The following is a 26538-nucleotide window of genomic DNA, read 5'->3' as shown; positions in this document are numbered from 1 at the left end:
AGCAATTCAAAGGTTTTGATCATTTCCTTGTCAAAAGTTATCTCTTTAAGAATGTCACATAATAGAAATTAGATCAGTGTTCATCATTCTTGTCATTGATGTGCATGCAGAGAATTTACAATGCCCAAGCACTTTTTAGATTACTCCTCACTGCTAACACCTTGCTCATCTTTCTCGAAGTACTAAGGCTTCTTGCATTTCTGTTTAGTCACTTGTTTTCCTTCTGACTGAAAATGAGTCATACAATCTGGATCTACGCTCTTTAAAAAAAATCAAACTACCCATCAGTTACCAAGAGCAGTACTTTTTCTAGTATCTGATTATTTGTTTTCTCAACCTTGTTTGTAATCATTTCTCTGACCTAACTTTACCCGGCCAAATGTTATTCCCACTATCTTAAACTAGGCACCTCTCATAAGAGTGGGATGAATTCCAGCTAGACATGCCTGTCTTCCTTTATTACATCTAAAAGGAGCACAAACAGCTAACAAACTCGGCTAATATGTAGCCTAGAGCAAGTAATTTGAAATGTTAAAATGGAAAGAGTATAGCATTAGTTTACCCACTTGTCTCCTTGGAGACATGATGAAAATACATATATGCTTTAATGTATTCTAAAACTCCATCGTGACCTCAGAAGTGAAATTTCCTAAAATATAATCTCCTTTCAAACCCTCTTGGAATTCCCTATCTCTGGAAAGGTACTTTTCAGTTTGATGGTCCATTTTTCTTCTTCTAGAAGCCAGGTACGCATTAATTCATTTGCGACATCGTCTTTCTACTCTTCACTGTTGATAATGCTTGGAGAACCTGAACCATTATATTTCTTCCACTTAAGAAGCTGGTTTTGCCTGTCACTCCCACCCCACAACTTCCAAACTCTGTCAGTGGACCCTTGTCATGGACCATGTTATAATGATTTTCACTTTGTTAGTCACCTGCACTGTTTATAATTCTCCCCGTTAGTGGTCTCTGGCTTCATTATCAGTTCACATTGGTTCTGGCAACTGAAGAGTTGCCAACTGGTTACTTTAGTTCTTTTAAATTATTCATATTGATTACTTTGACAAGTGTGACGTACATGTCAGCCTGCAAATGCAGACAAAGCAGAGAGCCACAAAGCTCTCTGTTTTTATTACAGTGGCTGCTACAAGTAATATTGTAGACCTTTCCAAACAGTTCAAGCTCCACAGAATAAAGAATATATATTTCTTTGTGTATCCAGCACCTAATACACCTTAATGAATATTTTAACAGTATTAATCAAAGGTGGTAATCATCTCACGTCTTCTTTAATAGCATCTTATGCACATCTTGGCAAATATGGCTTCTTATCTATTCGAGCAATCTAACACTTCAGATTTCTCTTTGCCTTCTGGAAAAGTCTTACATTAACCTCTCACATTTTGCTAAAGAAACAGACTATTTACAGATTTTATTGTCCTTTTCTCCTTAACTGTTATATCTACTTCTTGTATTTTGACCAAGCTATCAACTCCAAAATGCCAAATTCAATAAAAGTACCTGAAATGTTGCATATTTCCTAAAGATGCTCATGCAAAAACAAAGATATGGTAAGATCTCAATTCAATGAATTAAACCTCACTTTCGATTCTTCAGGCGCTCAGTTTGGTAATTTTTAAAATAATTAATTAATTAATTAATTAGTAACACAGAATTGCACTTAACTGTTTCACAGTCTGTCACAACGTTTACTATCTTTGTCTCTAAGGGCTTTTAATAGTATCAATCTTCCCCCTCACCAAGACTTTTTTTGGAGCAGGTCACTTACTTTGTAATACGGTCAATGTTAGCAATTTGCTTCTGGTTCCGGATTATTTCTATAGCTGCCCAAAGATGCTGGATAGCCTTTGTATCTGCCTGTCGTCTCTTCGTTAGGCGTGCCATGACCTGTTTACCTGGTCAGCTGCAGCCAATAAATAAAAAAAAAAAAATACACCAAAAAAGTTAACCAATAATTATAAAATAAATTACATGAAATATGATTACAAGGAAAAAATGCATTGTCACATAACTGTTCAATTTGTATATAACAACATGTTTTCATGTGCTTAAAGAGCACTAAAAAGTGGAAAAAATAAGTTTACAACAACCCCTTTCACATCATGTAATCTAAACAGAAGATAAAAGACAACCAGTAAAATATATTAAATCAGTAGCAAATTTAGTTCATATCCCAGTTCCCTATTCTTGGTAAAAGTGCAAAATTACCCCAGCCTGAAGCTGCCACAGCCTCCTGCATTGTCTGAAACTCTTAAAAAGGGCAAGTGCTTCATACAGTGTATGCACAAATTATGACACAGAGAAAAAGCTGGAAACACAGTTTAACATAAACCACAGTTCTTGGAGTATTACCTTCATGTTCTTATCATTTACAGCTATTTTTAAGAAATCCATTCTATGAAGAGAAACTAGGAGTATATTTTCACGGATGATAAGTATTAAAAAAAAAATATTTTGGAGCAGTTCCATTTTCTATAACATGCTAAAATCCAACCAAAGTTCATGTGATGGCATTTGCCCATCTAACCAACCCTGAACAGGAACATAATGAGCATCTGGCTTTGTTTACAAATTTTCCAAAAGCTGAAGGCAATGAGTACAGATAAGCCATAAATCGCCTACAGCTCCACTACAGGCACCGAATCCCTTTTTAAAAGCTTAACGATGCATTTTGATCACTAAATAACTTTCTTCCATTTCACCACTTTCTCAATGAAGAAATGACTGATTTATGAGTGCTACCAAGGTCTATAATTTATTTTAGAGCTCTGTCCTCAGAATGAACCCTGTGGTATGCACGTGGATATTTGTAGCTAGCAGAATATTAACTTCAGTAACCCAAAATAATATAAAAAATGCAAAAACATTTCACCATCTGTGCAATGTTAAAGATGGGAATTTAAGCACTAAAAGTGTCCCTGCTCTCAAATTCAGAAAAATGAAATGGATTTGAGTATTCTATCAGTTGCAGCAATGTAATTTTCAAGTCTATGGGACCTACAGGTACTTATCAAAGAGGGCTCTCAAGTTTTAGATCTGATATAAGCACGGCAAGACTCAGTAACTTTACAGGTGCAATGAAATGAACAGCAACATTCCATTTATTAAGGATAAGAAATTATTTAACAGCATTATACTTTATGTTATGTAGCCCATTTAAAGGAAAAAAAATAAAGAAAAGGTGACGTGAAGCGGTATGTACACGCCCAGGTCCGTGAGGCATTCCTGGCTGCAGGAGATATCAGGAAGGGCAGAACAGAGCAGTGCATGAGAAGATATGGTGTGGTCACACACTGATCCCACATTTCAGCTTAAGAAATCTTCTCCCTCTGGGGTTTAGAGCAAGGGCAACTAGAGGGATCCCCCAGAAAAAAAAGGCCAAGAATACAGTTTTGAAGGAAGAATAAGAGGGAATGTGACAGACATACTAAGAGTGACAGCAGTAGATAGCATCGCCTGACAATGATTCAGAGAAAGAAAGTCTCCATTGGGAACAGCAGGAAAAGACACTTCATTCCTGAGAGCTCCTCTGCATTCATTTCACAGAACATGAGGCAATTGCAAGTCAAAAAAAAAGAAAACCCTGCTAATTTGTAAGAGAAACATATAACTATTTGTAGAATTTAATTTTCAAGAGAAGTAGAGTAAAGCACAAAAAAAAGGTTAGATCTTAACACAAAAAGTGACTATCTTTACAGACCTATTGTTTTCGCATAAAACTTCTTTCCTAGCACAGACGTGACTGAAAGATTGTTCTTATTCCAGCTCTCTACAAACTCTCAGCTACAAAAGCTGTCAGATGATGTGGCAGCCAGCAAGCCGGACACGGGGTCTCTTGCACAGCACCACATCCCTGTGTGAGGAGCAAGCACTCATCCTTCTTGACCCTGATAGCAGTGTGAAACAACAGACCAGTTCTCAGTTTATTTAGTAATCCCAACTCCTTTAAAAATAGCCAGTATTCCTGGCAGCCCAGCATATGGCTGCCGTGTGAGCGTCACTCCCAGCACAGGGGACGCGGGGTTTTCTCTCACATCCCTGCAATGCCTGTGCCCAAGGGTCCCAGCACAGCACAGGAACTGGGGAAGCCACCTGCCACCTCTGATAAGGAATTCCCACTTCTCCAGGTGGGAGAAGCAGCCCACGCTGGAAGCAGGGAGAGTGAAGGAGCACTGTAACCAGGAGTTCTTGAAGCCCTGTGGCTGTGGAGCCAAAGGCCCTATGGGATCACTGCTGCCTTTGGAGTGTGCTTTCAGAACAAACTGACCAGCCCCTCGCCCCATCCTTATCGTGCTGTGCTGGCTTGAAGCACGTCCAGGCTGTGCCCTGGGCTATGGCTAACTCAGCCCTCAGGACAGGCATGCACTTCCCATTCCTGAATGCTGCAGGAACGTCACCTCGCTGCCCCAGAAGTTACCCCCAAAAACACAACCCATGAGGATGGCCCCCTAAACAGCTCCCTGCTGGCTGGGCCCTGCTCCCACTGCTGCACACAGGGGCATGGCCATGGCTCTTCACCTCTGTCTGGAAATAACAGCAATAGGGACACGCATGGGACACAGTAATCACATCTAGCTCTGTTTCCTTTTTTTTTTTTTTATCGTCAAGATACAATAATTTTAGCACGTGTTCTCCCTAAAAAGAATATACATTTCACTTTATTTCACTTTCATAACTTTCGTTCACTATTTAAGGGCACTTTCGTTAAACTCAAGAGATGACACTCTACTACTGAAATAGCAGTTCTTACACACCGTACTGCCAAAAATACAAAAATAGCTTTATTTTTTGGGGTTTTTTTTGGGGTTTTTTGTTGTTTTTTTCCCCCAGAAGTCCAGAATACTTCAGTGTTATTTCAATCTTTTAATTGCATGGTGTAGAAAAAGTATAGAGTCTTTTTACAGTACAGAAAAAGGTTAAAAGATTGTGGCATATTTCTTGCTGTTCATTGCAGTCACTCTTCCTCTACGGTAAAACTAATCACAACAGTCTACTGCCTGCACTACTGCAAAAATATAAGCAGTTTTATATATTACTAAAATATTTTAAAGGGAACTTGTATCCAGCTGTTAATAGTTCACACAATGCCTTCGAGTGCTACTTCCAAGCAAAATAAAATCCTCCCAGCATCTACACAGGAACAATTTATTCATGCGAATAGTAGTTTACATTTTAACAGGAGACATGTTAGAGTCTTAAATCCGTATTTATCACTCCTGATTATGTATATATTATACTCCACACACACACAGAAGAGAACAAGACTAAACATGCATTGCGTGTGAGCATGCATAAAAATCTATGGCTCAGAGAGGTTAAGTATCCAAAAAGGCTGATTCACCCATGCAGTCTTCTAAAGAAGTTTGAAGTCCAGAGACTCTTTAAAACCACAATACTGGATTGTACATTTACAGATAAATGCTTGAAAATGTTAGTCATCCTCCTCTTTTGTTATAGCACTCATTTAAAAATCCTGGTACAAAAAAAGTAAAAGCTGAAGTAAACTTTAATTTCCTTTTTATGATTTGCTGGGCACTATGCTCGTTTAGCTATGGTACCCCCTGTCCATACAAAATTATTTGCTCCATGCCACTTCTGTCATGTTTTGTTAGGAAGTTTATGGTAGGATACAGCTTCTGAGAGAAAGGCTGACAAACACAGATGACTGAAAATCTGGGAATTTATGTCAGCAGGATCTGTCTTAGGTTTTGTAGGCATCCATGAGACCTGCAGAGTATAAGAAATACCCTAATAGAGAAAGTTTTGTGTGGCTGAGGCACCAGCTCATACACTTCATCACACCCTCACTCACACAGGGCCCAAAGCAAACTGTGTTCTCAGTTTTCAACTCTCTAATTTTTCCTCATGCACTCTGAGCATGGTTTTACCGTACTTTGTATTTTGAATCCGTCTTTAATGTTCTAAACACATTTTGAAAAGTATACCAATTTACTCTGTGCAGCTTTCCTCAAGAGCCAAATGTTACCCACATTTCTCATAGGCAGGCTCAACAACCTGTGCTTTATCTTGTGAATACACAAGATAACACACACAGAGCATGGCTTATCTTCCCCAGGCCCCCCAGCACAGCCTCACTGCCACGTGGCAGCAGTGGCACAGCAGTGGCAAGGCAGACACTGTCAAAACAACAAGGCTACCAGTCATTAGCACACACTTGGCTGAACCCAACACTGCACAGATGTCTGCTGCAACAGTGGTGGATATGGAAATCTGAACTGCAAGTCAAAATAAACAAAATTCACCTTGCAGCACATCAAGGAATTTAGCCCTAGGAACCTCCTGACCTGATGCTCGCATCCAATTTAGCAGATATTATCAAGTACTAAATTTAGCTAGAAACTCTCCCTACACCCAGAAAAAACTCAAAGGTAGTCAAAACTTGCCACGTGTTAGCTGTTAAACACCATCATCCAAGCAAAATAATGCTTCTGAAAACTTAACTAATAATTTGGACTTTGCACTGAAGCAGAAGGTATTGCAGTTGGGTGCTGCTGCTCTGATGGGAGCTGCTAATTAAGAGCTGACAAGCAGTAGCTTGTTAAATCTTGTGGTTGTACCTCACTGTAAGTGAGGCTACCTGTGGTGCTTGGCCCTTCCAGTGCAAAGTCAAACAGGTTAAATTCCATCCTTGCTATCAGCCACCATTTGGCTGAGACTCCGTGTACACTTCATTGAAATGGAAAGAAGGTTTAAGGAGTTGATCCTTGCCACTGCTCGGCTACTAGTTGCTGCCTTTTGGCCTCACAGCCAATTGTTTCTTCCACAATGCATAGTGAAAGATTTTAGGCTCAACAGCAGGAAGAAGCTAGGCTCAGTTCTGGCTTTTGTGGTTTTCATGCTGAGTTTGGGTGGTTCGGGAACTTAAACACAGTTTCAATTTCATATTTATAAGTACTTTATAATATGGGGTCTAGCGTTTCTTGAAGTGTAACTTTTTATAGTAGGCATAAAACTGTATATATCAGCAGAAAAAAAGAGTTCCACACATCTAGCTTTATCCTGGTACTAAATAGGAGCCTATCGTTAAAATCCAGATTTGCAAATTGATGCAGAGTTTGTGTCCCTGGACTTTATACAGATCTTCATTGTACTGTGAAATTCTGCAAGCTTAAAATTTAGTTTACAATTTAAACTGCTCTTAAATCATATCTTTCATCACTGGTGTAGTGGGAGTGTGAACTCATAGCCTTCCCCTCCTACAACAATTGTGATTAAAAGTGGCAATTATTCTATTTTTACCTTGGAAAGGTACAGGTGAAAATGTCTTGACTGAGCAGCAGCAGAGGTATGCATGGGGCAAAAACAAGAGAAGGTTTAATTTCATGTCTGCCTTCCATAGCTGGTGATCCAAAAATGTGGGGAGAAGCTGCTAGGGTGAGGACAAAGCTTTTGGTAGGAGAAATTCCATATTTTACTTACCATTTATTTATCTTCATGAGTGTGCAAGATTATAGACATAACCAAAGATTTTCTGGTCACCTGGTAGCAGGAGCTCTTTTGCAAGACTGAAGGTTATCAGAGATAAAGATTTTGCATACCAAGTAATTTTCAAATGTTGACAAATGAGCAAGTGGTTTGGTATATTAGATATTTATTTTGGACTTAATCCCAATACACTACAATCAACAAATGCCTTTCTGCTGACTTTCCAGGGTTTTGGAGTAAACTTTCAACTGCTGTCTGATTGCCACATCCTCACAATGAAAACCTTACAGATGTTTTGAATGATGTTAGTGAAACTGAAAGATGTAAAAGAAGGTTTGTGGCTGAAATAGGCAACAATTATTTGTTAATTAAACTAAACTCCAAAAATTAGACTATAAATTAATAAAAGTTATGGAATTCTTCAGTGTGTTTTTTGTTTATTGTTGGGTTTTTGGTTTTTTTGTTTTTTTGGTTAGATTAATTCAGGCTGTAATGCTGTCATTCTGGAAGCTATTACAATACAGATTTTTGGACGTTGAATGTATGTCATTCCTAATGAAAATCTTTTTGTTTCACTGTTAGCTTAAGGTCTACACAGTCTATTCAAAAGAGGAAAGTTTATTAGCATAATTATCCTAAATATTTCCCATGTGCAAGTGCAATACCCCTGCTGAGCTGCGCAGCTCCACCTTTTGCATTTCCTAGCCACAAGGTTTGTAACCTTGATGTCATGCAACTTTTTGAGTGAGATTTTGCATAGCCCCCTGAAGTGCAGTACAGACACAAAACAGGACTGCATGAATATAAAACTGTAATGTTTTGCTTCATTCTCTCTGCAATTTAATTTTTTTCCCAACTCCTGTACACAGAATACATGAAAGCTTTTGCTTTTACCTTGTGCCATTTCAAGATGGCAGTGAGCCACTGTAGAAATCAGAGCCAAGGACATTACAGAATTAAAGGCCCCAAGAATACTTTTACTACACATATGTTCAAGGTCTATTTTAATCTCTGATACTGCATTTATTTCATTTGTATTGTATTCCATTCATAATGATTAAGTAAGTGTCCTTCACTGGGGCTAAGGCACACAGCACTTGAATGTTAAGCTCAGATATTTTGAATCATCAGTATACAAATGATAGAACTCTTTTCTTTTGGAGCCAAACTTGGACTTTCCTGTATAATTAACTCACACTGTTAGAGAGAACTTGACACAAATGTTGGGGTGCCATCCCAAATAAGAATTTCTAAAATTGTAACTGCAAACAAAGTATAACAAAATCTGATACAAAGCATCAACACAAGATGCTGAGAAAGACTGGATAATAGCCATATATTCCAAACAAAGGCTGTCAGAGTGGTCTTGATGGATATCAAACAAATGTATGTAAAGGACTAAAATGCATTCTGCTGCCTCTCCAGCCAATCCCAGTCTGGAATTTCATAGACAACAGCAAATGCCATCCTAATATTGAAAGAAACCATGATTTGTTCCTGTCTGGCAGAAATCGGTGAATAAAACTTTATCTAGCAATGCAAGTTTGGAGAAGAGCACAGCTTCTAGAGAAAGTGATGTAGTTGAAAGAGCTGAAAGCAAAGAGCCAAAGCTGTATCCAGCAAGGTAGCTACACCAGTTTCTTTCAAATTACTTTTCTGCTAATGGTCATCATGTTTCACTCTCGGTACTGTGCCTAGGTAAGCTGAAGCTCATAATGTATTTTTTGCTATAGATCTGTTAAGACAAGGTTCCACACTGATCTTGGAAAATAAGCAGAATTCAACTTTTAATTGGTATTCAATGCACAGAGAGTTAGTTTTTATAGTCAGTTAGAAAATCAGCAGTTACATAGGAAACTTCAAGAGCCACACAAGTTTCTGTTTTACTAAGAAAATATTGTTTCCAAGAAGTTCTGGGGAGGTTTAGACTGGACATTTAGAGACATTTCTTTACCTGCAGGGTGGTCAAACACTGGAACAGGCTTCCTAGAGAGGTGGTTTATGCCCTAAGCCTCTAAGTGTTTAAGAGGCATTTGGCATTTTCCTTTAATAATATGCTTTAACTTTTGGTCGGTCCTGAAGTGGTCAGGCAGTTGGATTAAATTATTACTGTAGGACTCTTACAACTGAAAAATTCTTTTCTATTTTACTCCTTTTTTATAGGACCACTGAAAATACATACACTGTTAATACATTTATCAAACTTCTGAGCATAATTCCAGTTAAAAAAACAATTTAGTTTGGTTTGGTTAAGGCTTAATTAACGAAATTCAGTTATGCTAAATAGTTTCCACAATGGAGCTTGCATTATAAGTTGCTTTAAAAACACAGTTCTTGCAAAATGATGCAAGTTTCTCATTAAGACGAACTTCAGCTTCCATAGTAACAAAGTCTCTTATTTTCAGGATGATCATGTATTAGACTAATATTAAATACAATTTAAGCTGTTCATCTCTGAAGACTACTCATCTTGGGGCGAAGAAAATTTCTATACCAAAGATGGTCCAACACGAGTAACCTCAACACCATTACATAATACATGGCTCATACAAGGAGTAAAAACATCATCCTATATAGTTCTTGTCCTCTGTCATGAAAAATAATGAGTTCTCATCAGATTTGTTTGTTTGGGGAGTTATCAAAAATAATGCTTGCACCCAAGTTGCCGTCAGCAGCACTGTGGGGTCCCCTATGCAAATGCACAGGCACAGGGACATAAGCAAGCCACACACACCTGCCTTGATGAGAGAGGCTTCAGCTAATATGTTTTACCTTCCATTTGCCACAGACTAAGAGCATAAAAAGGGTCAGTTACAGAAGATTAAATGACACGTGGAGACAGGATCATGTTCTGAACTCACACTGCACACAAACACAGGCTTTCTGTGGTTTAACTCCACCCACAACCAAATCCTGTATTTTCCAAAGCAGCCGGAAGCTAAAACACTGAAAGATGCTTCAGGGGAATCCATGGAAGGAGTTAACTCCTAATGAGCAGCCTGGGCTGCTCTCCCATGTAGACAAGCCCTTAGTAAATAGATGCTTCCTGTCCTCTCACTGGCTGTAGTGAGCAGAGATGATTAATGCAGCTATGAGTCCTGACAGGCTCCAATGCTCACTTGATCGTAAAACGGGAAAAATCATGGCCAGAGAAGGCTGATGGTGAGGGCTGGAATTTCGGTTTGGATGATAAATAGACGTCACTTTGATTCTGCAACTCCCTCTAATAAAAAGTGATAGCTGGAAGACATCTTAGAAAATGCTAAGAAATATAAATGAGAAGAGTAGCTCCTTCCCTGAAAGCAAGCTTTTGATCATCATCTTCCTTTCTGCTCTGAAAGCTAAGGAGCTTGGTTGTTTTGTAAGCCTCAACTTAACTGATGCAGTAAATTTCTCTGTCACTAAGGTACAATAAATAAGGTATGATGACACAAATAAATACATGCTTTTTCATGGTATATTAGCAGGGAATGTAATTCTGCATAAGGTCAGTTTCACACTAAACTATGAGAAAGAGAGATACATTTTCCAGGGCAAAGAATTATGAATGTATGGAAAAGTACTAAATCATGAAAAAGGTAAATTCATTGCAGATTATGTAAGCTATATGGTATAACACAGAGCTGATGTTGACTTTTTTTCAATTCAGTGTGAGATTCCAAATTGCTGGGGCTTTTTCTCTTTCTCACAACTACACACAACTGACACTTGTCTTCAAAGTACAAATTGTAATTCTGGTGGTAGCAACAGGACCCAAACCTTAGATGTTTGTAACAACTATTCCTCTACCAGGCTGCATTTTTATTGACTAAAGGCAGCTGAATCAATTTTTGTTTCTCCTTAACAAAAACAAAGTCTGCCTGAACTTGTTGCTTTCAAAGCTCTTCTTTTTGGTCTCTCCCTCTCTATAAATAAAAGCACAGCTACAGAACTACTAAAACTGCTCAGATATTGAATTATTTTAAAAGTGAGCATGTTATGCAGGCATGACCACTTTTCTCCAGCAATAAGGTCACAAGCAACATTAGCTCAGAGGAGACTTCCTATTGTCAACAGTTATCTCCAGGAAAGCTGATACTATATAAAGAAAACAAGCACAATTCTGAACCAACTAAGGTTTCTAAATTAAAGCTCCTTCAAGACCAATATGCCTGGGCTTACCCTTGGAAACTTTCAGAAACACATTCAGAACTTAAGAGCATTAAAACACATTGATCTGTAACACAGGTAAGATGAGCCTAAGAAAAACACTGCCAAAGCTTACAGGCTTCTACAGCATTAATCAAAAGAAACTTTCAGGCAGGGAGAAGATCAAATTTTAAAATCTGAGCTTTAGATCTTGCTTCTGAAAGTCAAGGTGAATATCAGAAATAATGGACCTGAAACTTTCATGCAATGATCTCCCAGATGAGGGACAGTTCATCAAGAGAAAGAACAATGCATTGAGGAAATGGAAACCTTTCCCTTAGTGTTCACCTTGCTTAGCTTTCTCTTCCATGTTTTTTAGACAATGTATTTCTCAGGCTGGGAACAGACATCTGGCTTAAAAGTACAATCTGAAGTATATTTGGAGCATATGTTCTCTCCTTCATAGGCAGTACCCAAACTTACTAATTACACGCATTCCTACATAGCTTTCCTCTCGTCCTGCCCCAAACCTACTCCATCATCACTTCCTAGTGAAGCCTTAATCCCTATCCATATCTGAGATCCCTTTTTTTTATTTAATACCTCAGAAGCAGGTAATTTATTAAGTTTGCATTCTCTTACTTCAGATTGCCCTCAGCTCTCCCCCCAAAACCTTCACGTCTGGACAAGGACAAAGCTTGCCTAGAGGACAATTTACAGACATGTAAGAACAGCAGTTTTCATGAAAACCAATGTATGGTGAAAAACAACTGCATTCATAACTAAACAAATCCTGAACTGGAAAACAGCTGAGCATAATCATGACCCTTTTCTTTTTATCTTTGCTGAAAAAGTTAATAAATGGAAAAAAATTAAGAAAATAAGTTTAAAAACCATAAACTTTATAAAGAGAAACCTTGAAAGTCGTAACATTACTCAAACAAACAAAGATCTTCCAAAGATCACAGCAGATAATAGAAGTATGTTGCTATTACTTCAGATAACATCAGTTTCTGAGCAAACTTGGTAATAGCTGATATCAAAAAAACCTCACCCTACCATTTCAGGTTGGTATGTCCTTCCTATAAGCTCTTTAAAAGAGGCAGGGGTGGAATATACCACTTGACTTTATAACCAGCTCTTGGTGTGGCTCATTGGGTGGCAGAGGTTGGGAAACGGATTTTTCTGGCACAGAATTTTTCCCAACATTGTAATCTAGGACTGCACTCTCAAATATGTTGAGCTGTTTCAAAGACCTTGGTCGAAGTTCTAGTGTGATCTTCTTTTTCTATTTTTTCTATTACCTACAGCTTTCAAATGCTTCTAACTCATATTTCTCATCTTCTCTTACCTGAAGTAAATTTACATGTCTTTATTTCTTAATGCAGAGAATTCTTTTCAAAGTTTATTGAGGACCAGTTGCAGGTGAACGGAATTAGGTCTTTTTCCCCTGCAAATCCGTTTCACATCAGCCTGATTCTTGCATGTTATATCTGTTCTGCACCACTTCCTTGGTAAAATTAATACTTTGACTAGTGACTTGCTATTATATTCATATGCATGTCGATGGCATATGCTGGAGCTACACAGAGCCCTGCACTGCTCTGGGACTTCAGCACTTTCCACATCCACAGAGAGATGTTCTGTGTCTCCTCTGATGGGTGCATCTGAAACCTATTTCTTTGAGCACTGATGACAGTGATGTCAATGACATAGAGCAGATTACAAAGGCCCTTTGGGGAGGACATTACTTCCTGAACACTCAAGAGCTCTTCCTGCTCTATCATTATCTAGGGCTGAGGTTTATTAAAGGCAACAGGATCATCCTGTTCTGTTCTCATCCATTTCCTTTGGACACCAAAACATGGGATTAATAAATTTGTCAGCAAAACTAGGACTTCATTTTTCAGATTATTTCAGCTTTCACTACTGCCAACATTTGGCTGGGGTCTTATTTTATTCCTTTACCCTGAATGCAGATGAATGATAGGGAGCTCTGACACCAAGACTTAGCCCTACAGGGTGGGGGAAATTCCTAGATGTACAGGACAGAACTGAATAGTGTTCCATCCCTGCGGCTACCAGCTGAAGTAAAAGCCCAGAAAAATTAACTAATCCTACAATCAGCTCCTCCTAAATTTTAGAAAATGTCATTCACGAAATACAACCTCCTGTTGTGATTTCTGAAAAAAACCTTTGCATTCTGCGAAATGCAAAGAAAATGAACTGCAAGAATATCATAACATTATGGTGTCATCACGAAGGCCAAATCTGTTGATTTGGAATTTGGATTTACAGTACACTATTCCGCAGGAAATAAAATACTGGAATTCTGGCAATCTGCCCAATCAACATCTTATTTCATCATGTGGGGTTCTTTCAACCTAGGCAGAAGACCTGGAGTCCAGTGTGCTGCTGGAGCACCTGCCTAGAACGACTCCAGTTGTGATGCCTGATGTTGAATGAGTCATTTAACTTGGGGCTACTTCACCAAGCACTAGAAACCACCTGAAACACAGTCCAGCACTTCATCATCCTCTTAAGCTGCTCCCTGTCCTACAGGACTGAATGCAAAGTGGAAGCGGAGAGGGTCATTTGCTCCTGGCAGTTTTTGAAGCTGGATTACCAGATTGCTTGATTTCAGACAGCTACTCCTTAGGAAAGTGTTTTTTTTTTTCCCAGGGGTGTAACTTTTCTTCTCATGTAAGTTAAATACATTAATGAAGAACACCAAGTCTAAATCTGGAAGGACATCATAATAGTAGTAATTTCCTTACAGGCGTATATGGCTGCTTCTCTTTGGCACACTTACATGCTAAAATTCCTTCTAAAAGGGTTTCTAGAGTGTGCTCAGCCTCTATTTTCCATTTGTTCATGCCTGTTTTCTAGAGATTTAATTTTTCATTTTGCTCTTTTAAGTACAAGATAAAAAGCGAGACTATGATAGCTTCTTCTACAGTGAGGAGTGAGGTTTCTTTGTTTCACTAAAAAAACTGAAGCCCAGGTGGATGACCACAAAGTGACCAATGCCTTATTCTGCCCTATACCATGAAATCTAAGATGTTTTTCACTGTTTTCACCTTCATTAATAGAAACAGAATGTGTTCATCCAAGTGATGACACGCTGAGGGAAAACCTACGGGATACTGAATGGGTCATTTTAAACTGAAGAAAGAAAAAAAGGTATGTTTTTTTAAAGCTTCGCATCTGTTCCCCCAGTACTGAGAGATTCTGACTTTTACTACCTTTTTTCTCTTGCAAATAGTCTGTTTATTTTTAGACATGAAATTTCCTACTGAAATCAACTGTGGGTTTACAATCTTTGCTGAGTTTCAACAACAGAAAAAAAAAAAAACTCCTTTTGAGCAGTATTTTCAGGTATTGTTTGTTGGAGACTGCTGCCACCACAGTGGTCAAACTAATTTAAAGTATTACATTAATCCAACTGCAAGAAATTTTACCATCCAGTCTAGCAGCATGGTAGTTAAACCAGACACTGTCTTCATTTGTGCTCTTACTGCAGCCTTCGAGCCATAATGGTTTTGGTGTGCTAAAGAAGACACTGACATTCATGTCAGTCTCTGGATTGCAACTTCTGAGTTTATGACAGATGGGAAACCAACAGAGGAGTTAAAATCCTGTGAATCCATGCACAGCTTATAGCCAGTAGCCATCTGGCTGGGGATCTACATAATACCACAAAAGGATGACAAAAAGGGAAAGAAAAAAAAAAAAAAAGAGGCAGTTTCATTTGCACTTCCATTTCTCATCCCCTTCTTTGTCCAATCTGGTTTGAATATACTATCTTACTTATACTTATTACAAATAGTCACCCAGATATTTCATACAGGTTTAACAACTACAATATTTTCTTACTAGAACTTTCCACAAAGAAAAATAAATTCATTTTTAGGCAAAAAGTGCCACACATGACAACATATAACGTTTTCTATGGTGACAAATAGGCAGCATTTAAGTGAAATGCAAACATCTGAGGGAAGAACAGAGAAGGAAAAGCACCAAGCAACCCCGTTCACCAGGGCTTCCAGTTGCTCTAAAAGCAATTTCAGGCAGAAAAAAATGTAAAATAGGGCCCCTACAGTATAATTACTTGAGAAAAAACTGTGGCCAACAAAAGTTACCTAACCTGTTCAGAGAAGAAAGAAGCTCTTTACCCCTAAAATGTGCTAGAAAGGCTGAAAATCTGGTTTTCAAAGAAAAAAAAAAAGTAAAAGCTTTAGTAAAAACCCCTTTTGCACAGCACTGAGTTCAGCTGGCTTGAGACAGGAAACATGCAAACCTTCCTTACAGACAAAAACCCTTTCTTGCCTCAACCTGCTGAAATATTTAGCTAGGCACTTTCAGACCCTGCATGTTTGTTGGGGTTTTAGCTTTCTTAAAAGAGCAGATTTCTGATGTAAAGAACGAGAAGAACCACTACACCAAGAACTCTTTTCCCTATGAGCTGTGTTGCAAAAATGAGAGCATATTAAGCAACTCAAGAACAGGAAATAACACTGACAAACAAAACTGATATTCTTTCCATAACGTGGTCACTCAGAGGAGGACATTTGAAACTTCATCTCCCCAAATCAAGAAATGTTTATTCTACTTTTGGCAAGGCTGCTGAATGCCTGTGTGCTCCCTCCTTCTAGTCCAAGTGTTTTATGATCCTTTCAGTGAAGTAGATAGTCACACTAGAGTAGAAACGAACACTGAGCTGCACAGTTTTCTCATAAAGCTCTCTCCTTCAAAAAATGCTGTTTTATTGGTCCCAAGATGGTTTGTGGAAACACAGTAGTAGACATGTGGGAATGTATCTAAAATCCCAAGCTCACCTGGAGCATCTGGCACTGCAGGTGATGGGTGCTGAAGCCCCAGCTCCACAGCCAGAGTCCTCCTGCAGCTCTGTCCTTTTGTTACCGCAGCCTCCAACGTGAGAGGCTGCAAAAACGGATTGAATGCAGACGTCTTTTCCTGAGCTAATCACTCCATGCTCCCTTCACACTTGACATGATCTACTCAAGGCTACAATTCATCTTGTTGTGAAGCCGACATCACAAATAGGTCAGATGAATTAAGCCCTAAAATTAACCATTTCTCTCCAGGGACGATAAAGTGAGATTAGGATGAGAAGTTCATGTGGCTGGATTGAAATCACACACACTGCACTCAGGCTGCCTGTTTTAACCAGTGCCTGCACTTGCCTGGTATAGGTCATGCTTACATCTGAATTTCTTGCATCTCAGCTAAGAGCTCTAACCAGCATATTACTGATTTTTCTGCTACTTTGCCTTTTTTGGATGAAAAATTTCATCAATATGTTTTAATTTTCCATATGGACATCTTTGAATAACTGAAGATGTCTTACTTTCCCCATCTGCCTAAAGAAAAAAAGTGCAGTTGTGTTTTTCATTGAGAAAGGCCTAAATAACTGCATTTTTTCCTAAAAAAAACCCAAAGCAAGCCAGAGGTATTTCCTTTATAACCCAAGTAATATCACTGCAATTCTAGTAGAAGATTAATGACAATGTCTGACATGTGCTATAATTTTCAATGGGAATAATGTGTATTTTAAACTTTTTTCCTTGTCAGATTGAGTTTTTAATTAAGAAAAAGTGCAATGTAAGACACTTTTAAATTTTTTTTGTAAGAAGTGTGATTTTAATAAATGTGGCTATCTACCCAGACAAAATGAAACTGCAAAAGCATAAATGCAGAATTTTCTTTAGTTTTTTACAACAATACTTTGATCAAGTAGAAACTGAGCTAGAAAAGAAAATTAATATCCTTAGTTATTTCAAGAGGCAAACTTTCTCTAACTTTGACTCCTAGGTCACAAGGCTGCAGATGAGTGGTACCTTCATATAAAGTAAAGTACAAATTTTTCATCCCTTTTTATAACGTTGTGGCCTTTGCCCTCTGTATCATATCACTGCTGGAATGGTCATCTCATCCCCTTGTCTTTATCAGCACTCAGTTAATCAAATTTATTTGGTTGGTCTGAGCTTGATTTCTACATGCATTTTCTGATTACCTCCAGTTTAACAAGGTCAATAAAAAGAAGCTGCAAACTTATAAGCAGTAAAAATTTGCATACTGATGTCTTTGTCTCCAATAAATTAAAATAAACACCTTCCTTTACTCCTTCAGTTTGACCTTGACTTTTATGGACTCAATGGAAAGTTATAAAATGGAATGTAAAATAAATTTTAAAATGCTGAAACCCAGGCTTCAAGCTCTGTTCCTAGAGAAGCTGCATATGGAATTACATCCCATGGGCCAGCGTGCCTGCTCATAGGCCATGCCCCAGTCCCTTCCAGGACTTCACTTTGGAGGAGTCATCCAGGACTTCACAGTTAGGAGCCATCAGACACTATAATTCCAGCCTTCAGCCTCAGAAGCCATTTTTATCTCTTCCTTTGATTTGTTAAGTGTTAATACAATGTTCTTTTACCTGCTGAAACATGTTACTCTTTCCTAATTTCCTGACTAAGAGGAAACTGCATCTAAATTCATTTCTATAGGTCTTACTTACAAAGGAGGACCTCACATAGGATTTTATTCTGTATATACTCCTCATATTGCACTTCAAACAAAATATTTTAACTAGCAGTTGTTATTTACAGCAAACCACACAAGTAAAAAGCTAAAGCAAAAATCAGATATAAGATACACTTCCATTTTTATGTCAAAAGAAATTGCCTACTTCATGCATTCAATTGTCCAACTGCTGCTTATAAGAGATGGGGGATTTTTGCATGAACTGTATCAACTGATTTTTACAAAGAGTTGAATTAATTCTCAAAGTAATATGCAAAAACTGTTCAAGTTCACTTCTATTTGATGTTGGCTCAGGCAATTATGTACTTTCTCAGCGTCGCATTGCCAGGATCTTTTGTTTCAGACCATGCCAGGTTCATTCAACACAGCAGCAGCACAGGGAAGCAGGGCACTGTTCTGTGAGAGCATTTGATAAGATAAGATATGATATGATACCATCACATGCAGAAGATTGTATCCCACCCCTAACAACTGCTAGGAGCAATGCTTCAAAGAAATTAGGTACTACAAATAACTAGAATGAACCTTACTAATTGCAAAAAGCTTTGCAGGTGACAGACAGGAACAAGGCCCTTCCAGATGCTACAGGTAATGCACTTATGTCTTAAATCATGAGATTTGATTACCCTTCTCTAGGCATGCTTTGCTGCCACTGTTACTAGACTTTATATCATCGAGCCCTTTTTGAAAATTGAACCACTATATTTAACTATATGACCTCCATAGTATTTATACCTTATAAAATTACAAGTTATATAAATATCTGATTTATTGATCTTGTTTTATGAAGTTGAAAAAGAAGAAACAAACACCGCCTCATCATTTTACCTCTTATTTCATATTACTAGTTATCTCAAAACTGATTTTTTTTTACTATTTCATTTCCAAAGCAAAGAGAATACATGTCCATCCCACCCCATCACCTCACAGACAGCACCTGTTACTCCTCTTTACATTATTTATATTTCTAGACTTCATAGGACTTTGAAAATACAAAATTTTAATGTTAGGACTGAAAACCTTAAGTCTTTATCTCTTCTTTGTTTTTTGGTCTCTCTCTTATGGTTACCAACTACAGCAAGATGACTTCCTGATACAATCCTTTAATCCAAACCCCTCCGGCAGGGCCACAGAGGAATGAAAAGGAGTTCCAGAGACATTTTTTCCCCTTCAGCTATTCTCTTTAAGAGTTATGGATTTTTCTTTACTCTTTGAAGACATCTGTATTAAATTAAGTACACAACAGTAATCCTAACAAACCCAAAATTTATTAAAACAAAGAGAAAATGGAATAAAACCAAAATAAACTGTTTGCTTAACGTAGCTGAATTTACAGTTCTCATACATTAAACTAGATAAGGCATAAACTAGATAAGCTTGACTTCAGATTAAAAAAAAAAAAAAAAAGGAAGAGTACTGTGGTCTATCCATTGAAATTAAATATCCTTTCTGACCACACCAGTCAGCCTGTCAGTGCCGCTTGCTGCTTGGAGACCAATAATTCTGGTTTTGTCTCCCACAGATATGCTTAATAAACCCTAGTTAAGGTTTCTTAAACACTCCTCTGAACACACAAAAAAAAATGGGCTCTGGTAAACAATTTCAGTCTCCATTCTCTGAAGAGTTACACCATTGAGGAAACAAAAAACCTTAATCATGATTTATGACTGCCTTTTCAAGGTTTATGACCCAGCTCAAATATTGCCGTTTGCTAACCATCCTGGCTTAGTCTCCAGGTTTTGGCCAGACCCATGGGCAAATCTCATGTAAAGTACACGTCCTCCTTCTTCCACTTGTCACATGTGATGAGTTATAGACAAGGAATAAGGGTCACTCTTAAAATCAGCTACACTTCAAAACAAAGTCCAATGGACATTTTGAAAAAGTCAGTCTTGATTAATGTCTCAAATGACAGATTGTTCTTTGTTTCCCCCTTTATGGGTTTTAGGACTCACATACACAGTTTTTGCATGAGTACCCTATGTCATTTAGCAGGAGATATTTCCCTGATATAAGCAGAGTGACTCCTGTACAGATATAATAAAAACTGATCTGTAATGGAAACTTTTGCCACTTTGGAAGTATAATGAAAATGGCAGGCTTGCTGCTCATATGCAGCCAAAACCAGGATCAAACATGCCAGCAAAAATGGCTTAGATAGGCAGAACTTCTTTTTGTTAAGCAAATAAAGACAAACTGCAAACTGCAGAAAAGGCTCCACACTGGGACACCAACACCGAGGTACCAGAAGAATGAGGAGAGCAGTGGTGAACAGATCCCAAAGGTATCCTGTGTGCAACTATTAAGTGTAACTATTCTCATCTTACAGCATGGTCTAAGCCATTCTCAACCCTTTATTCTCCAGCCTCTCCAGTAAATTTGAAATGAGAAAAAAACCTCAGCATCCCAGACAGGAAACACTGAAGCCTTAGAAGTAATGGAGGTATTACAGAGGTACCTAACACTATGCACACAGTTTTGTCTGATGTGATACGACCCCAAAGCTAAACCAGGGCTGCTGTAATCAGCCATGAAAAAGAAGTAATCACGACCCAAAAGCAGATTCCTACAGGAGAAGGTTAGCCAGTGACTCCCAGAGCTGTAACTATGTCACATACCATTTTTGGTGTAACTGGAGGCTTGGAAGAAGCCTTTCACCAGCACGAATTCAGGGTGCGGCTGCACTTGGGTTCCCTAAAGCCAAAAGCAAATGAACTATGATCTCAGATCTGTTCAATACAACATGGTATTAATTGAACTATTCTTTAAATTATGAAATCATACATAGGACAGTCTTTCCAAGCTCCAGATAAGTTAATTTCAGTCATTACAGAAGCAAGCAGAGTTACTCAAACATTCAATTAAAATAACCTTACAGAACTGTATTTAAATTGTATCATCACTCTGATGATATCCAAAGCAAAACATAAAACAAAGGTCAAACTAGAGAACACTATGGAGCAAGTTAATACCCATGAAAAATGAGCACAAGGAAAACAAAACTATTCCCCAGTGAAAAATGGTAGCAGAGGATGTGAGAAGGGATGTTATTCCTCTTCTTTATTGCTGCTCATCTAACAGAGAAAATGAAAAGGAACTTCAAAATTTCTAATGGCAAAAAGACAACCCTGCCTTACCACATAACAAGAAGAGAAAGAGTTAGAAAAGAAGGTGCATAACCAAAATACGACCTCACTGCCTGCACATTTCCCTCTCAAGCTTCAGGACACACAGACCCTGCCATAGGTGATCTAATTTTTACAGTTTGCTCTACAGTTTCTTACAAGGAAATAATTTTGTAATTGACTTAAGGCAAGGATTCCTTCTTAAAAACAACCAGAAAAAAGTCCTAATGCTTTGGTAATCTCTCTCTTAATCCTCTATATACATTATCACTGGAAAAGACTTCAAAACTGATTAATCCAAAGATAATTATACTCAACTGTTTACCAATGAGAAATAAGAAAGTATTGGAAGGCAGCTAATACACATCTTCCTTAAAGAAATAAATTAAATATTCTTTCAAAATGCTTTCAGATGTATATATTGATAATAACAAGTTTCTGCACATATTTGAGATGAGTCCAAGAATCTACCAATGCATTTAATTATTTCTACTGCAGAAATGTTTAGATAGCATGCCTACATCTGTGAGAAGTGAAAGGCCTCCTTGTTTTTACAGGAAAAATATGTAATATGTTAGCCATAAATTAGCATGCTACATTGAGTAGTTACCATGAAAAATCAACCTTGATACAAAATTCAAATTAGTCAGAAATACATTAATTTTAGATCCTGACCTTCTGGCTACCACTGCAGTGGAATACAATTAACACTTTTCTGAGGCTCTCACAATGTATATTCAGAGGGTTTATAACTAAGTGATATATGAAATGATACAAGGGACTCTTTGAAGTACTGCAGACAAAAAAGAACATTGAAAAACAGTATCTGCCATGTTTACCCACAAATATTCTGTACAAGCAAAGCCAAGCTAAACACATCAACAGGATAGTTTCTTTACAGGTGGTGAATTCAGACAAGTATTACTGGCCTTACATTAAAAATATGACAGAATGGCAGAAGTCTGCTAACAAGCTAATGTTTAAAAACAAGAAAGTGAGGACAGAGTGTATTTTAAGGACTCATTTAAACTGAAGTGTCAGAAAGGTCAGCAGAGTTTTCATAATTATCCACACTGGGGAAGGATGCTGGAAAAGTGGGAGTTGAGGCCCCATTTCAGGGGTAAGTAGGTGTGTACCAATGCTGCTAAACATGCTGACATTTTTTTATAAAAAAACCTTCAAGTACTTTTAGTTTTAATAACTGAATTATCCTATTCCCAAAACCCTACAAAAAGTGATTAACAATTGTGACTGTGCACCCATCTTCTGTGCAATCATTTATGGGCCTCTGTTGGTTAATTAACAGATGTACAACCCAAAACAAATATTTGTGACATCTCTGCATTAGTATTTGCAGTCATTTATGGAAGTTAAGGTAGGATCTTTTAATACTTGGGTTATAAAGGTGTGATTCACCAAGGCTCTTGACTACAGCATGGTTTACCTGGGATTCAGGAATGCTCAGCACGACCCTCCACACCAAAGCTGGAGCAGCTGATGTACAGCCCAGGCTGGAAGTGCTCAGCTGCCCTGCTGGAGTGCTGCCACTTGCACAAATAAATAAGTATTTATTCTAACATGGCACAAACAGTCAAATCCTAGATAGCTGCACACTCCCTAAGGTTAGAGACCAAACGTCCACGTGCCTCACTTACCCACTAAATGTAAAAGCTTAAGATCATACTAGGCAGGAGAAACTAACTCTCATATACACTATAAAAACCTCCAGTGAATAAACCACCATGGTGATACTGACCAATAGTTTGTACCTGGAATTTAATTTTTTCACATCCCTATTTTCTTTTTTTAATTGTACTTTTAATTGTACTGACTATTGAAAGCAAAAGTCTTACAAAAAGCAGGTATTTTTAAAAATCCATACCTATTTCAATTTCCACAAAGGAATCTGGAGAAAGGAAATTATGTGCTACATTTTCTTAATACATTATGCCTCCAGTGACCTTCAGCTCTGATGAAAACTGCCACTACTCTATTTTTTTTTTTTAATTACTAACACAAAGCTCTGGTTTAGTTAAAGAGCTTATGAACTCTTCAATACTTCAAATACATTGTTAAAGGCAAAAATGTAAATGGCCTTCATTCATAACATTTAAAACACAGGTGATAATTCTGACAATGGCACTGTAAGACAGCAGAGGAAATCTAAATGGTTTTGAATGACCCCAGGACAGAAGCTGGCACGTCCAGACCAGTGTGAGAGTGGAGATGATAGTGAGATGCCCACCACCACCACACAGGAGCATAAAGACAAACAGAAAAGCCCTTTTTCACACGTGCCTGGGGAAGAAGAGGCCCCACAAGGTCAGGGCCTGAGAGGTAGAGAGCTCCTCAGATCCCCACGAGAGCAGGACTGGGAAATACTTGCACTGGAGATAGCCTGGCACCACCGTGTTCAGAAAACCAGGGTGATGATGGGATCACAGCAGGAGCTGTATAGAGATAGAAACTGGCAACAGAAAAATTCTGTGGGATGATTCAGTCTAATTCTGAAGGAGAAAACATTATCCTCCACTGGGTCACATCCACAAGGTGATTCCACGGCAAAATCCCACAGCTCAAACCATAAATGGATGTATTTGGCCAGTATCCTCAATACTGGACATGTCATAGGGTATAGAACTCCAGGCTACTAAACATTATCCAAACTCCAGAAAAAATATTTAATTTCCAAAGCTCACAGATAACTCTTCAGGAAGATACTAAGACCAGGTAACTGGGTAACTAATTTTCTCTAGCGTAACCCTAGCATCCTACAGGAGTTGACTTTTTTGTAAGATCTTCCAAAGAACTTCAAATGCCTGCCCACAATCTAAAACTGTGGGAGTTGAGTCTTTGAAAGGTTAAAGGGCTTGTCCAAGATCTGCAAATAGCAAAGACAAATCTCCAAGCTCCATCTCTCCTCCCTTACTCCACCATCATGAGTCAGAAATAATCCTGCACCAGAGCTTTATCCCAGGGATTACAGAAATTATTTTGAAAGACTGCATATGGGAAAAATACATAGATCTAAGGTTCTGACATGAATTCTAAATAATTAGATTTTAAGAGAAGTAGAGTTTCAGTTCAATTCTCTGCTCCAGTTATAGTCTCTCTTCTAAAAATCAACTAAAAGAAACTCATTTCAAAATAACCAAGATGAATAAACAATCTTTTCAGCACAGCAGCAAATCAGGTAGATGGATGTTTTAAAGATATGAGTTCCAAGTTTCACATCTCATTACTGCCTACAGCCCTCCGGTCTCAATCCTGACAACAGCCAATAGCTTTTATGAACAAGCGTGGTCTGGAAGAGACGCTGGACTACATGGCTGATAAACAGACAGATAAGATGGAACAGAAATACAAAACGTCAAACATCCATTTACCACAGGTACCAGCCCGGGAGCCTGCAGTAATGTTTATGCAGATAAGAAAACAAGGATCAAAAGGAAAGCTATGCAAATAGTTTGGTTCTATTATTGATTATAAGATTTTGGCTTTGTAAATATAAATCAAATACATATGTACAGCACTGCCAAGGAAATAAATTATATTAGATATCTGTACATTAATAACAGTAAACTAGTCTAAGGAAAAAATCTAGCCATAATTCAGTCAAGAATCTGTACAGAACCATACTATTAAATTTCTATGGTATGTGAAGAATAAAACAAGTTTAAGCAATACAGTTCTTCGAATCTTATCAAAAGCAAAAATGACTGCAAACTCCTAAAGCAATGCTACTAATTTATCATTGTTACAGCTTCAGAATGTAGCCACGTCACATAAATTGCTTCTCCCTCATGTAGTATCTTTGAATCGCTCAATTGAAAAAAAAAAAAATCCAAACTGTATTACAGAGAGACTGCACTTTTATAGCACAGGAGGTAGCAGACAGTGAAACAAGAAATAATATAATGGCATCAAGAATTATATGCATTTTGCATTGGACTTATCATTTATATGATAAATAACAAGTGCACAAAAATTTGAGACACTCAATTGTTTTTCTTGAAGAAAGAGATCTGTTTGGTATAGGGCAGCTCTAAAATACACAGAAGATACACAGAATTTTCAGTAATTCTAAAATGAAAGTAGTCAGTAACAGCTAAAATGTATCTCTTACTACAAAATGCCTTCCTAACCATTTTGGGATGTTACAACCTTGCAAGTCTACTTCAATTAAAAACAGAATAAAGATACCAGGAATCCTAAACAACAGCTTTGCCTTCCCTGAATCTCATCCAAGAAGGAGCAGTAGACTTCATCATTTTCTCTCTCATCAATTAAAAAAATTGCTGGATTTCTCTTATCTTCTCTTCTGTAAATCCTTATTTTCAAAAAATAAGAAGACAAAGAACAAAGGAAACATTGGGGCACTTATTTCCTTCAGGTAATTCATCACACTGATATAATTTCAGTACCCTAAATTCTATTTCTCCCTCATTTATGACCGGCTCTCTGCTCTTCTCCTTAGCCATAGTATCTGCATACTTCTGTGCTGATTTCAGTTTATTTTAGTCATTTTCCCACACCAAGAGCCTTCTCAGTTGTCCAACTGATTTGCTATAAATTTTCATGGATTATAGGCCACCTCCCTGACATCCTCCCCTCTCCTTCTTATATCTTGTTTCCTGCAGTCGTGGGAAAGAGATTCGAGATGTTTCATCTGTGCTCTGCCTGATTTTCTTGAAGGTCCTTATTGCCTTTTATTTCCCATTTGCCAGCATCTCAAAAAGCCCAAAGATTTTGTAAAAAGCAGTACCAATCAATAAATTACAAATATTCTCTGAAATCACCCCAAAACTGCTTTGAAAGTTTAGTGCATAGAGTGAACATGAAAATGCTAATTAGAAGGAATAAAAAATAATCTGACTTACGTTTTTAATTGGTCACATCTAACAGTTAGAAGAAAGCAAGCAACAGAAGTACATATCAGAAAGCAAATCTCAGTATTTAAAAATGCAGTAGTTCTTTTATTTGGAGTGTTTTAGCTGCTGTTTCAAGTAAGCAACATGAGGAAATGTGAGAAGTAATTATATTGTCTCCATGTATTCCATTTCTAAAAAATCAGTATTTTTAATAATTTATGATCCTAGACAAGAAAATTTTCTTAGTCTACTTTCTCTTGTTTTTCTTTAGAAAAAGAAAAGCTTGTGTAAAATCTGTGCAACTATTTTTTTGAGAAAGAATTAAAACAGACTGACTTCCTGACCTGATAAGCCCTCTGGAAGACTCAGCTAAAAGTCTA

At 37.8% G+C, this 26538-nt stretch overlaps 1 protein-coding gene across 9 annotated transcripts in view; it reads right to left on the bottom strand.

Annotated features, from left to right (window-relative positions):
• ZMYND11 (zinc finger MYND-type containing 11) overlaps positions 1-26538 on the bottom strand; it is a 105562-nt gene that overhangs the window by 59878 nt on the left and 19146 nt on the right. For 8 of the 9 annotated variants that reach the window (XM_062506534.1, XM_062506549.1, XM_062506557.1 and 5 more), the window contains exon 1: positions 1793-2229. In XM_062506534.1, coding sequence (XP_062362518.1) covers positions 1793-1908 — 116 coding nt within the window. In that variant the 5' untranslated portion in view covers positions 1909-2229. Of the gene's footprint in view, positions 1-1792; positions 2230-26538 lie in introns of those variants that run through there. The other variant, XM_062506543.1, reaches the window with a different exon arrangement.

Source organism: Cinclus cinclus, chromosome 1, assembly GCF_963662255.1.
Source record: "Cinclus cinclus chromosome 1, bCinCin1.1, whole genome shotgun sequence".
Taxonomy (NCBI): domain Eukaryota; kingdom Metazoa; phylum Chordata; class Aves; order Passeriformes; family Cinclidae; genus Cinclus; species Cinclus cinclus.
Note: the sequence above shows the minus strand (reverse complement) of the source record. Positions and strands in the feature narration are given on the sequence as shown.